At 46.7% G+C, this 14,070-nt stretch overlaps 1 protein-coding gene across 3 annotated transcripts in view; it reads left to right on the top strand.

Moving 5' to 3' along the window:
* The window catches only part of SUFU (SUFU negative regulator of hedgehog signaling), a 125,172-nt gene that overhangs the window by 29,603 nt on the left and 81,499 nt on the right, over nt 1-14,070 (top strand). For all 3 annotated transcript variants that reach the window (XM_059730209.1, XM_006278720.4, XM_019486022.2), the window contains exon 3: nt 11,938-12,074. In XM_059730209.1, coding sequence (XP_059586192.1) covers nt 11,938-12,074 — 137 coding nt within the window. The remainder of the gene's footprint in view (nt 1-11,937; nt 12,075-14,070) is intronic.

The raw sequence follows: 14,070 nt of genomic DNA, 5'->3' as shown, positions 1-14,070 counted from the left end.
GGTGCAGTTATAAGTGCCTGAAATGTTGCCGTCCTCCAGTTTGGGACTGGGAAATGTGAGCGATTGATCATAGAGTCTCTGTTTGGCTGCGGTGCACAAACACAGCGCTCTGTATACTGTAAGTATCTAGCGTGCAAGGAAAGGCTTTCATAAGAAAAAAAGGACCTTTGTGGGCATTTTAGAAAAATCTCCATGGTGCCCTGTAATTATTTTACAAAAGTTAAAGAAGAGAACCAAAAATTGGGGTTTTAAATTCATTGCTCCCATCCAACTCGCATTGACTTGGTTATGTTACAGGGAAGCAAAACCCTACTCCATGTTTTCAGTGAACAACCAAAATCCCCTCAATGTCAGACTCCTAGGAGCTCATGTACAAAGATTGTGGATAGGCAATTACCGTTCGTTGTTTGAGGCAATGTCTGGAGTGGCGTGAACGATTTTGAACAATTTTTTAGTTGGTCTAATAAAAGATATCGCATTTACCCAAAGAACCTTGTCTGCCTATGTCCGTAGACCAACACAGCTACAACCTACACCCTCTAGGCACTTAAGGCTTTAAAAACCATGGTATCCACATACATCCCAGTTTGTATCACAAGCTTGTCCTTGTCGGTGGAGTAGGGAAATATATTGCCATTTGCAGGTGAGAAGCTGAAGCAGAAAGTAAATTGTCACTTGGCCAAGGGCCTGCAGGGAGTCGTGGCTGAGCCACAAACTGCGGGCAGGGCTTGTGAGTCCGTCCAGCGCTCTTTCGCCTTGACCGGCTTCTTGGACTTACGGACCACTGCCCAGCCTCCATTTCTCATAGGCCGCGGCATGCCGTTATCATGAACCAGGGGCGTAAATCACGCCGCTCACATGCCAGATTCATGCCAGATTCGACTCTGTCTGACCCGGCGGGCTATGGAAGCTGGGGCATGGCTGGAGGGGGAGGACCACAATTTGGCCACACAGTTCGGCTCCTCTGTGTCCTGGTGGACGTGGCCTTCATATCCCTGCTTGCCTCGCTGCCCCCGCTGCTCCCTACCACACCTGCCCTGTGAAGGTCCAGGTCTGACCCAGGGCACGGGGTGAGTTTGACCCCCATCACAAACCTTTTAATTAAATGGGGAAGGCAGTGCGATTGCTTGGCAGACCCGCAGTTGTGAGCCCATGACACTAGACTCTCCCTCCTCCAAAGAAAGGCTTCTTTCCTCTCGTCTCCTGTTTGCAAACGGGAGCTGGCATAACTTAGGGACGTAAAACTGTAATGGTACAAAAAGCATCCTGAAGCGCTTCTTGCGGTTCACTTGCTGGAGTGGCTGTAGCTGTGGGTGTTTCCCTATGTAAACCCCCCTTTCCAGGGGTCCGTACACTTAATATATGTAGACACGCAAACTCTTAAACTCGCTAAAATAAATACCTAAGACACTCTGCTCCTTATCCAGGAGTGCGGAGGCCTTTGGCAGTGCTGCCATCTCGGTACCGAAATGAAGAAAAGCTTTTCTTGTTTCTCGCTAAAGTCAGGACGTAAGTGCTTTGGCAAGTCGCTTTGATTTCAGCTAAAAAGCCTCTGGTTTGCAGAGCTGCTTTAATGCAAAGGGCCAGTTTGCCTTTTGATCCTCTTAAGCTAGGTTGTTTGATGTGAAAAACACCCTGGGTCCTGCGCTGCAGAGGGGAGCAGCTTTTCAGCTCTATGTGTGTGGCTTCTGGAGAGGTCCTGGCAGAGACCGGAGTGGCGGGGGGCTCGGGGAAGCTGGCGAGGCCGCTCTCTAAATAAAGGGGCCTCTATTTCTTCGAATTCTTTCGCTGGAATGAAACATCACGATCCCTGAGACTCTTGCCTCATTAAAAGAACAAGCCAGGCTTCTCGAGCGCACGGGCAGAGTTGCAACGCGGCCTGCTCCGTCGGGCTGATTTGCCAAGCAGATAAAGGGAGTTTTTAACCCAAGAACGGCATGTCATATGTGACCTTGGCTTTTTAAATGGTTTGCTTTCACTCATGTGACAAAACACGGTTTGACCATTAAATGCAGAATTGGATTTGACTTGGCGCGTACGAGAGAGCCTTCCATTACAGCTGCAGTCAAAATATGAATCTGTCTGATGTACGGCAGCGGTTCGAGCCAGTGGATTTCGAGCAAGCCAAGAATTCCCCCTCTCACTGTTTGCTTTTGTGAAAATCTCTTCAGCCAGTGGCTTCAGACCTGGGGCAGCTATAAGGTAGCGCGCTTCCCCAGCTGGAAGATCAAAAATAATGAGATGTACAGGACAACCGAGAGGATGTTTTTCTACCCAGTATTCTCTGGGGTTTGGGCAAAATAAGACTTTTTCCTCCTTAGCATTTTTATTTTCTGAGAAAACCTTTCGCTCAGAAGTGCATAGTTCAGCAGAAGCAAGGCATCAACCAAACTATGTGAAATATTTGGGTCTGTTAGGATAGAAACTCAATGCTGGATTGCAGCGCTCAGTTGGTGTACCTGGGGCTGTGGACAGATGCAGCGTGTTCATCCTGAGGTTTCGCACACATCGGTAGTGTTTCTTCTCCAAGTGTGGGCCGGACTGCAGGATGGATGGAAAATCAACATTTATTTTTTAAAAAGCAAAAATCTCAGATTTTTTTATTTAAATCAGCACGGTTCTTCGGGTAGATGTGATATCTTTTATTAGACCAGCTGAGTAGTTGGAAAAAAGTTCTTGGCAATCACCCTTCTTATTTAAATGAGATTTGTTTTATTTAATCTTTTTTTGTTATTTTTTGTTAAGGTGCTTTTTTTTGAAAAAAATAAACCTATATAAAGATAGTTTTAATTAAAGTGCAAAGATATCATCATGGAATAGGGATCATAACTTCTAATGATATACTATTTGAGACACTATATTCATGTACTTGTGTCAGAAAAGTTTTATAAATAGGTCACAACAGGCCATGGACTATATTAGGGGCCCAATTTTATGGGGTTCCCAGAGGCTTCTCTATAGATTTGTAAAGACTAAAGAAAACCACTCTACCCAGTGCGACTCGGTGCTCAGTCTAAAAGATCCCAGTAAGCATCTCTGTGATGCTGAGTTTCATTTCTTAAACTGTGGATTTGTCTCCAGAGAGAAATCCTTGCGAGAACAGCTGGATATGGAGATGGGAGAGAGCAAACCTGATACCCACCCATCAGTCCTCTTGCCTCTGCAGATTCGTGCACACAGTCAAGCTTTTACCTCTCTCTAGAAGTGCAGAGTTTCAAGAAATTAAATGAATAAAGGCTATCAAACAGCAAGAACGCACGTTTTTATAGAAAACAAGGACTAAATTGAGGCTTCCTGACCTGCGATTTAAATAGTAACTTAAATGGTTTTGACTTAAATCCACCCTGCCGGAGTGGCACCATTATTTTGTCTTGCTGTAAAGCTGAAACGCTTTCAGGTGTCTGTATTGGAGCTCCGTTACCAATGCAGAAGCGTGTACAACGCTGCAGTACTGATGCAGTGAACTGAGCTTTGACATTTCTGCTCCAAATCCATTTTGACTTTTTAGCTCATGTCTTTTAGAAAGAAATGTAGGGCCAGACTCTTCTTGCTGATGTGGAACAATTTAAAAACCCTTTAATGCAAATGGACTGCCATGTAAGCATGCGGCAGGGTTGGGTACGGCATGAAAGAGTTGATCGCTTATAACTGTGGGGATCATTGGGGAAGACTTGAAGATGCTGAACAGTTGACTTCTGCTGGCCTCCCTGGGAGCTGTGGAGTTTGCCATCTCGCAGGATTGAGCCCCTCAAACCTTTCATAGATTCACGGACTGCCAGGGGCTGGAAGGGACCTCGGACGATTGTCGAGTCCAGCCCCCTGCACCAAGCAGGAAAGACAGCTGCAGTCAGGAGACCCCAACAAGGTGACCATCCTGTCTCCTCTTGAAGACTTCCAGGGTAGGTGACTGCACCATCTCTGGAGGGAGCTTATTCCAGTCTGGACACTGACTGTGAAGAAGTTTTTCCTAATATTGAGCCTGAATCAGTCTTCCAGGAGTTTGTGACCATTACTTCTGGTTTTCCCCAAGGATGCCCTGGTGAACAGTTGCTCACCAAGCCCTCAATGCACTCCCCTAGTATAACGGTAAGCTGCTATGAGGTCCCCTCTCGGCCGTACCTTCCTCAGGCTGAAGAGCCCCAGATCCCTCAGCCTGTCCTCATATGGCTTGCCGTGTAAGACTGATCATACGGGTGGCTCTTCTTTGGACTCTCTCAAGCTTGCCCACGTCCTTGTTAAAGTGCGGTGCCCAGAACTGGACACGGTCCTCCTCCAGCTGCGGTCTCACCTGTGCAGAGTAGAGCGGAAGAATCGCCTCCTTGGCTTTGCTGCAGATGCATTGGTTGATGCACGCCAGTGTATTATTTGCCCTGCCGGCTACAGCATCGCACTGCCGGCTCACGTTCATCCTGCAGTCTGTTATTACCCCCAGGTCCCTTTTATTCATGGTGCTGGTCAGTTTGGTGCCGCTAAGCCTGTAGGTATGTTGGGGGTTGCTCGTCCCGAGGTGAATCACTTCACATTTCTCAATGTTGAACTTCATCAGGATCTGATCCGCCCAACTTGCCAGCCTGTCTAGGTCCACTTATACCTGCAGCCTGTCTTCAAGCATAACCACTCTTGGTTGAAGATCATCTGGTCCCGCTGACTTGTATACGTCTAATTTTTTAATTGGTCATACACCAATCTTACAGCAATAGCAGGAAGGCGATTATTCCTACTGTGCTCATCCTGTACTCTACCTGGCGTGGTTTTCCCCTCGGTTCAGTGAAAGGCAAAGGCCAAGTCGTCGTTCAGGAGTTCAGCTTTCTCCTGGGTGCTGGTAACCAGCTCTCGTGAGTTGTTGAGCAGTGGCCCCACACTCCCATTTGTTTTCCTCCTGTTCCCTATGTACCTAAAGAAGGACTTCTTGTTGTTCTTGATTCCTATTGCTAATCTAAGTTCGGTCGCCGGTTTAGCCTCTCTTATCTGTTCCCTGCAAATGCGGGCCATCGAGGAATAGTCCTTGGGGCCCATCCGCAGCTTCCATTGTTTATAAGCCTCTTTCTTCTTTTTTTCCTCTTTCTTTGTCCGTCTGAGCAGTTTTTAAAAATATCAGCAAATGTCTGTGCCTGCCCTTGGTCCAAAGACAAATTGTCTCTTAAGTATATCCATTTGAGTTATTGGTTTGTGAGGTCTTGAACCCAAATGAATAGGCTTTACTTCTGTGTAGGTATTTAATGCACAAATACATGATTAAAGAAGAGTCATCGTAGCCCAGTGGCTTTAAGCCACGGGGGAAAAAAACTCCCAAGTATAAATGGCTTTACATCTATTTGTACCTTTCTTATTGCAGCAGCTGTAGGGGCATCAACAACGGAAGGGCAAAATACATCCGCTTTGCTTTGCAGTCGTACCAAGGGTCTTTTCTTAAAGGACAGAAATGTCTTTCCAGTCACGTTCGTTCAGTCAGGTTAGCTTACCACTCCTGAAAATCTAAGTTGAGACTCAGGCTACTGTGCTTGAAGTTATATTAGCTGGTTGTGCTCGTAGCCTAAGGGTTTTTTCAGTCCTGTCAATCCAACTCGGATTAAAACTGGTTTTGCCAGTGGGGAGAGAGATGCTCATGAAAGGATAGGGTATGCAAAGGAAAGCGAAAATCAAAAAATGGGGATAACAAATCAAAATGTCCTTGGTGACCTGTTCTAGTATTGCCTCCAGTTTTCATGGCGTCTAGGATTTCACCTTACCTGCTTTTTCGCTGAATCTCGTTCTTGCTATTTATGGCAATGGGACAGATGGTAGTTGAGAGAGCCACTTCATAAATTGTTTTGGGATCTCCGCAGTTTTGGGCTCCACGTTTTTAAAAGATGTGGAGAAGTCAGAGAGGGTCCAGAGGCGGGCGACAAACGGGATAAAGGGCTTGGAGGACAAGTCGGACGAGGAGAGGCTGAGGGAGCTGGGCAGGTTCGGCTTGCAGAAAAGGCAGCTCAGAGGGGACGTGAGAGCAGTCTTTGCTTAGTTAAAGGGCTGCTATCAAGAGGAGGAAAAGCACCTTTTCTCCCTCGCTGCAGAGAGGAGGACACGGAGCAATGGCCTGAAGTTGCAGCCAAGTAGGTTTACACTGGCTATCCGGACAAAAACTTCTTCGTTGTTAGAGCGGGGAGGCAGTGGAATAGGCTGCCCAGGGAAGTTGTGGGATCTTCATCACTGGGGGTTCAAGAGGAGGTTGGCGAGGCATTGATCTAGGCATAGCAATGTCTATATCCTGGGGTATGTCCTAGGTTTTGCTGCTGGCTGCATGGGGCTGGAAGGGGACTTTTTCCCCCTCCTGCTGCTATGGGTGTCGGGGTTCTTGTTTTTGAGCCTTCCTCAGAGGCGCTGGGTGTTGGCTGCAGCCAAGGCTGGAGATTTTGGCCGGGGTGGGCCAATGCTTCTGCTGGGACTCAAACCCAGAGGGTCTGCCCCTCTGCACAGAGTCAACCCGATGCCATAGTTGGGGTCAGGAAGGAATTTTACCCCACGCTCAGATTGGTACAGGCTGCGCTTGCCTTCCTCTGTAGCGGGGGCACGGCCCTCTGCATGGGGTCTCTTGAGCATAGCTTTACAGCAGCAGGGTGTTGGCCGCCGTGGTCCCCTGCCTTACCTGTGACAGGTTCAGGTGTGATGTCTTGTGTTGTGTCAGGGTTGACTATGTAAGTAAGAGGTTAGGCTGGATTTGTACGGGATGGTTTGCGTAGGGCTGATCCTGCCTCAGATGTAGCGGGGTTGGACTAGATGACCTCTCAAGATCCTTTCCAGCCCTATTTCTCTCTGATTCACTATGATCTAAGGGCTGGGTGGGAGCCATCAGAAAGGGTCATACTTTCTCCTGCAGCTTTACAAAAACCAACCCCCCCCCCCGAGCAGGCTCACAGGCGAAGAATCGGCTTTCACAGTGCTCAATCCTGAGGTTCGGTGAAATGATTGTGCAGCCCGTCTATTTGAAAACTAACCTTAAATGGCATAGGTCACAAAGGCTGAGTGAAAAGATTTGGAAGGCTTTTTAATTTACCATATTTTCTCACATACAACACACACCTTTTTCTCCAAAAATCACCCCCCCCACCCTGCACATTGGGGCGGGGGGGTGTATTAAGGAGGGAAACCTGATTTTTCTTGTTGGCTTTTAGGATAACTGCTGTCTCATCTCTCACGGTTTATTTTCTTTAGAAACGATGTTCAAGGGAGAAACAAAAACGGCAGCTTTGGTAAAGTAGTAAATCAGGTCTTGGATCTAGGCAAAGTGATTTATAGGGGTCCCAAAATACAGGGGTACTTTTCTTTGTTTCTGTTTTGGGAAATGCTTTGCATGTTCTGAACACATATGTTAACAAGAGGCTTGCCTCCTAAGTAAATACGGAAGGCTTTCATAGTGAGTATAGATTGGCTTTTAAAATAAGGCATGAAGAGTAAGGGTATTTCTTTATTCCACATATATATATTTACACATTACAAGCTCGAGAGTAAATGGCTTCAGATCAGACTTGCAGCCCCTCGATTTGTTGTTCCCCTCACATGCTAATAGAAGACACACCAGCTACATCTGTTCAGAGTTTCAGTCTACAAAACGGCGGCTTTTTCAGTAACCACTTGTCACTGACAAGCATATAGCAAACATTTTGGATCAGACCTTCAAATGCAACCTCTCTTACCACTGTTTCAATCTATTCAGTAGAATAAAGCCACTTCCAAAGAATAGTTTCCTTTAACCACATTCTTTATTTAAAGATCTGAATGCTGCAAAGTCATTCTTGCCAAGCTGTCAAAGTGGCTGCATTTTTTTGCAAAGAAGAATTTCCTTTAATACACAGGCTGTTTTCACATTAAACCTGCATCATGCTCCGTGGTGGCAGAACGGCTCTGTTTTGCTTCTTTTTGTAGTCACCATGAAAATCGTGTCATTCTAGCCCTGCAGCTTAGGGTTGGATATTCAGATTCCCTTTGTACGGTAGATCTTGGACAGCTTTAGGCAGAACTGAACTAGCGAGGAGTCCAGGTGTTACCTCCTCAATAGCCCCTCTGACTTCAGTGGAGCTACCTGCTTGCAAGGACTCCCCACCATCCACTTAGCACTGAAATCATGCGTATATTCACTGAGAGAGGTCGGCATTACGCGGTAGCTTCAACGTTGACTCGGACAGTTTGAGGTAAGGCATCAAAGGTAACCCTGGAATCGACATTTTTCATGCCTAGGACAGAGACGCCTCTTTTTTTTTTTTTAGGAGACAATCCCTTTTGAGACGACGTCTATGAAGCAATCTCCTGTATTAAAAAACCCGTCCAAAATATCCCCAAGCATATGAAATAAAACACTGATCTACAGTTCTGAGACTGCCAGCTTCCTGAAGCAGTTGTTTCAGTTTGTCCTCATAAGCACGGATCCTGGTTTTCTCCGATTAAAAAAAAAAATCCCCAGTTTTCGAATGAAAAAAGTAACCCCAAATCCACATTTTCCCATGTGATTAAAATGAAACGCCACTAATATATGGATGCGTATACAGTGGTTGTTTCATTTTAAGCATGGAAAAATGCAGATTTTGGGTTCCATTTTTTAATCCAAAAATTGGAGATTTTTTTTTTTATCAGAGAAAACCAGGATCCCTGCTCAGAAGTGGTCCAGCGGGGTGAGTTTTACTGTACGTTTAAATTCTACTTGCGATCCTAAGTTACTGCTGCGGTTAATGGTTTGGTCAGCGCTAAACAGTGCAGTTGTTTTCTGTTTAAAAAGTGCAATCACGGCTTTCAGTCCGCCGTTCTTGAATACAGCATCTGTCCCTTTTGCAGACAATTCGCTCTTCCTCTAGGTCAGTGCCTGTGGAGTGCTTTGCTAGGAACAGGATTAAGAGGACCCCATGAAAATGAAGAGGCTTTAATGTGCTGGGCAAAGCTGCTGAGTTACGCCCGTAATTTGTGTCTTTGCTGCATTTGTTGTTTTTTCCTCTCCCGCGTAGAAGACTTTAATTATTCATTATCCTTTCTCTTGTTGCCTGCAGTCACAGCTGCTCTCATCTCTGCAGGTTGTTTCGTAGCTGAGCCCCGTCCTTGGATATACGCTGTTGTCATTTGCAAATCCGATCACAATTTAACGTGCATCAAAGAAACCCTAATAAAAATAGTTAGGGTTTGCTGTGAAGGGAACAACGTGGCCCTTCTATTTTGTCGTTCTCAAACTCTCCTAGATGTTGCCCCGTCCAGAGCTACCTTGAAAATTTAGTAATAGCTGTTGAACAGACTGGTTGGAGATGTTCCCTCTGGCATCTCTATACCAATAAGGGTAGATGCCAGGGAGGGTAATGAATACGGGATCGATCCTCTAGAGAGATTCAGTTCATTGCTCTTCCTCTACAGTGGTGGTTCTCAACCCTTTTTGTACCAGGACCCATCTGCAACCACCGGTGGATAGTCCTGACCCACAGTGCCCTGGCCTTGCTGGTGCCCCTCACTCCCAACCTGTAGCCCCCTGCCCCCTGGAGCTGCCCCGGTCCCATTCAGGCTGGAGTGCAGTGGCTACAGTGGCTCTGGCTCATGCAGCCGGCAGCAGAGTGAATCTGGCCCTGGCACGGGCTGGAGGAAGGAGGAGAGGATCTGGGCTGGGGCTCCTGGGCCACACCGGGCAGCCTGGCCATGGCATCTCCTGGGCACCTCGCCCCTGAGGGAATGAGCACCAGCTCCAGTGCCACCAGCCCAGCCACGTAGCTCTCTGCTGCCCCTGAAGGGCCCTCCCCGCTCCCTTCCCCTGCTGGGGGGGCAGGCACCTTCCCCCTGCCCCCTCTGCCCTGATGCAGCCTCAGTGCCTGGCCACCTTCCCCCAGTGCCAGCAGGCACGCCCCCCAGCTGTCCCCTCCACAGCCCTGCCCCACCAGACAGTCCCCAAGCCCTGGACCTCTAACCCCACCCCCTATACACTTACCTGCATCCAGCTGCTGGGGCTGCTCCCACCACCCTGCCTGGCTGCATGCTGGCGATGTGCGTGTGCATGTGCAGACACACATGCACCTGCAGCCGCCAATCGCCCCAAACAGCTTCTTGCAGGCTGGAAGGCTGCCAGCCTATAAAGGGAAACCTGCATTTTTCTGGGTCTTGCTTGCAACCCTTTCAAATATTCTTGCAACCCACTTTTGGGCTGCAACCCACCGGTTGAGAAATGCTGCCCTAAAGGATCCAGTCCTGCCACTGAACAGGGTATTGGGCCATTGGTCTGACCCAGTATGGCACTGCTTCTGTTTTTATGAAGACAGACAACCTCTTTGTCATTATAGTAGCTCTCTCAGCCCTTGGAAGTGCTTCATGCACCCTCGTGGTCCGTGCTCCACAACTGGAAAATGTTCTAGTCAACCCTTTCCTACTCTGTTTTTAGTATAAATAGACCACTAGGGAATCAGAGCTCATGGTAGAGGTGATATCTTTTTTTAGACCAACTAGGTATTTGCCTGTATCCCATAGACTAGTAATGCTTTCTGCATCCTATCTTTCATGTCAGTGAGGCAGCTGCATCCAAGGAGTTCACAAAGTTTCTCTATGGAACTTGCCAGTAACTATAAGGGTTTTTGCTAACTTACGCAACTCTCAGAACTGTACTGGCTCACAAGATCTTGTAGGATTTCTCCGTGAGATCGATGGATGGATGGATCTCTCTGTGGATGGATGGATGGATAGACAGGTAGATAGATAGATCGATTCTGTGAAGTCCAATATCTATATTTATCCACAGAGAGATAGATCGATCGATCTGTGGATAAATATAGATATTGGACTTCACAGAACAGCCTATAACAGGCAAGTAAGACGTGGTGGCATTAGTGATATTTGCTTCCTTTATACTAACACAGGTTTTAACTCCAGCTCTGTGGATTAAGTCTTTGTACCCACCGTTCCTGTCGACTTGGAGAGATGTTTTGCCGTTTTAAGGGCATAAAATTTGGAAGTCGTAAGTGAGGGGCTGCTTGTGGGGGGCCAGTCTTTTGTTTGTTCCTCCAGGGTGACCCCCTAATGCTGCTCAGTGCAGCCTTATTGTCCTTGCCCAACTGAGCCAAGTAAAACTGGCACCCAAGCCTACAGAAATAGGAAGTGGCCAGGCATCTGGTGTTTCTGCTGCACCTGCTTCCCGGTTCAACACATTCAGTGCTGCCTGGATACACCAGAGAAAAGGCACCTTGGCAATAAATTCTGCTGGACTCCTACAACGTACATAGTAACAGTTGAAAGAATTAAATCAGGTTTTTAATATTTCTACCTGTGCCTGCAATTTCTACTTTTTCTGTTCATAGAATCGTAGAGAATTGGGGTTGGAAGGGACCCTCCAGTGCAGAATACTGTGCGCCACATCCCAGAATAAATGCCGTGGCCTTCATTGGCCCTGAACCCACCCATATGATGTAATACTTGAAAAATATTTTTTTAAAGTTCAGTGCCTTGTTATCATTTTTGATGCACAGAAATTTAATTTTATGCATAAAGAATATGAAAATGTAACTTGCTGGCTGTTTCACAAATTTCACATTCCTCGGTTTTCAGTATTCTGTAAATCAAATTACAGCAGTTATCTATGCGAAGTGTACAGCCTTTCAAAAAGCCAAAAAATCTGACTATAAAATTTCAGTGATCCCTGGAAACCAGCTTCACGCCAAGGTTGAGAACAATTGTTCTGCTTGAAAGCATTAATGTAACCATTACGTCTGACCCAAGTCTTGTGCTAGCTGACCCGCTGATTCTGCGCCAGGTGGCTGCACGTAGACTGAAGCACAACTGGAAAAGGTCTAAAACCTCTTCTTCCAAGGAGGCAGAGGAGAAATGGCATGGCCTTGTGAAAACCGACATATTTTATGCCTGCCTCCTCTTCTCCCACATACCTAGTCCTAAAACCAGTCCTTGTCAAGAAGGCGCATTGTAATTCTTTTTACTTTTTACTCATTCCAGGTTTACAGGAACAGACGGGCCAAGTGGTTTTGGATTCGAACTGACATTTCGACTCAAGAGGGAAACAGGAGAGTCGGCACCACCTACGTGGCCAGCAGAGTTAATGCAAGGCTTGGCCAGATACGTCTTCCAGTCAGGTACTGTCGTGTTGAAGCGTGTTGCTTTGTTTTCTGTCAGCCTGAATTTCACTGTGTTGTACTGGAGTCTTGTGATGTCATAATTCCACTCTCCTTTGTTTTAAATTTGACATCTGTCTTGTCTGAAAATACTGTTTTGGTCAAATTGGTTGTGTTTCCAGCATAGCTTGCTTAGGGCTTGTCTACACACGTGCTTTAATGCGCATTAGCCTATTTTAATGTGCATTAAAGCTTCACTTAAAAAAAGTCTAATTAGAGTTAATGCATATTAAAATAGGCTAGTGGGTCTTAAGCATCACTTAAAAACTGTGCTCTTTAGTTAATGTGCATTATGACAGGCTAATGTGCATTTTCTGAGTCCCTCACAATGAGGGCTTTTGTACACATGTTTGCGCTGCTGCGCCAGGCGCTTTTAAAAGTCTTTGGGATTACTTAGAACAAATAAGGTGCTGCGTACGGTGGAAGAAGCTAGCTATTATGTGGCGTGTTAAAAATGGCAGGGAAGAAATCAGGGATACACAGGAAATCCTGGCACTGTTAGTGAGGTGGAAGAGCTATCAGAAAATGTCATACCTGCTGCATTTTTGCAATAACCAAACCCCCGAGCAGGCTCATAAGTGAAGAATCAGTTTTCACCGCGTTCCATCCTGAGGTTCGGTGGAATGATTGTGCATGCGGTACACTTGAAAACTAACCTTAAATGTCATGGGTCATAAAGGCTGAGTGAAAAGATTTTTAATTTACAATATTTTCTCACATACAACACACACCTTTTTCTCCAAAAATCGCTGCCGCCGCTGCCCCCCCGCCCCCCCCCCCCCCCCGCCCCCAAAATAAGGTGCATGTATTAAGGGGGGAAACTGATTTTGTGTCTGGTTTGGAAAAGTCTACGGACCGACTAGGGGCAAGGCGGTGCTGGACTTGGTATTGGCCAAAGGGGATGTTCTAGTCCGTGACCTGAGAATCAAAGGGAAGCTGGGAGACAGTGACCACGTGTTGAGCATTTTCTCTATTCACTGCAAAGCTGGCAAGTCAGTCAGCAGTATGGAAGTCCTCGACTTTAGGAAAGCCGACTTCCACAAGCTTAGGAGGCTAGTTGTTGAGGCCCCGAGAAACCACAATCTGGGAGGGAGGAATGTCCATGATGAGTGGTCGTTCCTCAAAGATGCAATCCTTGAAGCACAAGGGAAGTCTATTCCAACCCACAGAAAAAGTAGCAAAAGGGCTGGATGACCTCCTTGGCTCAATAGGGAACTCAAGGACCTCCTGCACCTAAAAAAACAAGCTTATAAAGGATGGAAGACAGGAAACACCACTAAGGAGGAGTACTCAGCACTAGCTCACGCCTGTAGGGAGCAAACTTGGAAAGCTAAGGTTGAAAATGAGCTCAAACTGGCTACTCAAATCAAGGATTATAAGAAGTCCTTCTTCAAATATGTGAGAAGTTGGGAAAAAGAACAAGGGTAACATTAGACCCTTACTAAACCAAGTGGAGCAGCTGATAACTGACACCCAGGAAAAAGCCAGTCTCTTTAACAACTACTTTGTGTTGGTCTTCCGTCAGCCCAGTGGGATCACCCTGCCTGACGAGGCAGGACCACCAGGGAAGGGCGAAACTGTGCCCGTCATTACCACTGGTCTTGTGAGGGAACACCTTAAGATGCTGGACATGCACAAATCAGCCAGCTCTGATGGAATTGCACCCGAGAGTGCTAAAGGAACTAGCTGACACTATAGCACAGCCTACGGCGAGGATATTTAAGAACTTGTGGCACTCGGGCAACATGCCTGATGATTGGAAGAGGGCCAACGTGGTGCCTATCTTCAAGAAAAGGAGAAAGGAAGATCCAGAGAACTACAGGCCAGTTAGCTTGACCTCAATCCCTGGAAAGATCTTGGAAAAAATCATCAAGGAAACCATTATCAACATCCTAACAGAAGGTAATTTCTGAGAGAGAGCCAACACGGCTTCGTGGCGGGTAGATCTTCTCTGACC

This window comes from Alligator mississippiensis, chromosome 6, assembly GCF_030867095.1.
Source record: "Alligator mississippiensis isolate rAllMis1 chromosome 6, rAllMis1, whole genome shotgun sequence".
NCBI lineage: Eukaryota > Metazoa > Chordata > Crocodylia > Alligatoridae > Alligator > Alligator mississippiensis.
Note: the sequence above shows the minus strand (reverse complement) of the source record. Positions and strands in the feature narration are given on the sequence as shown.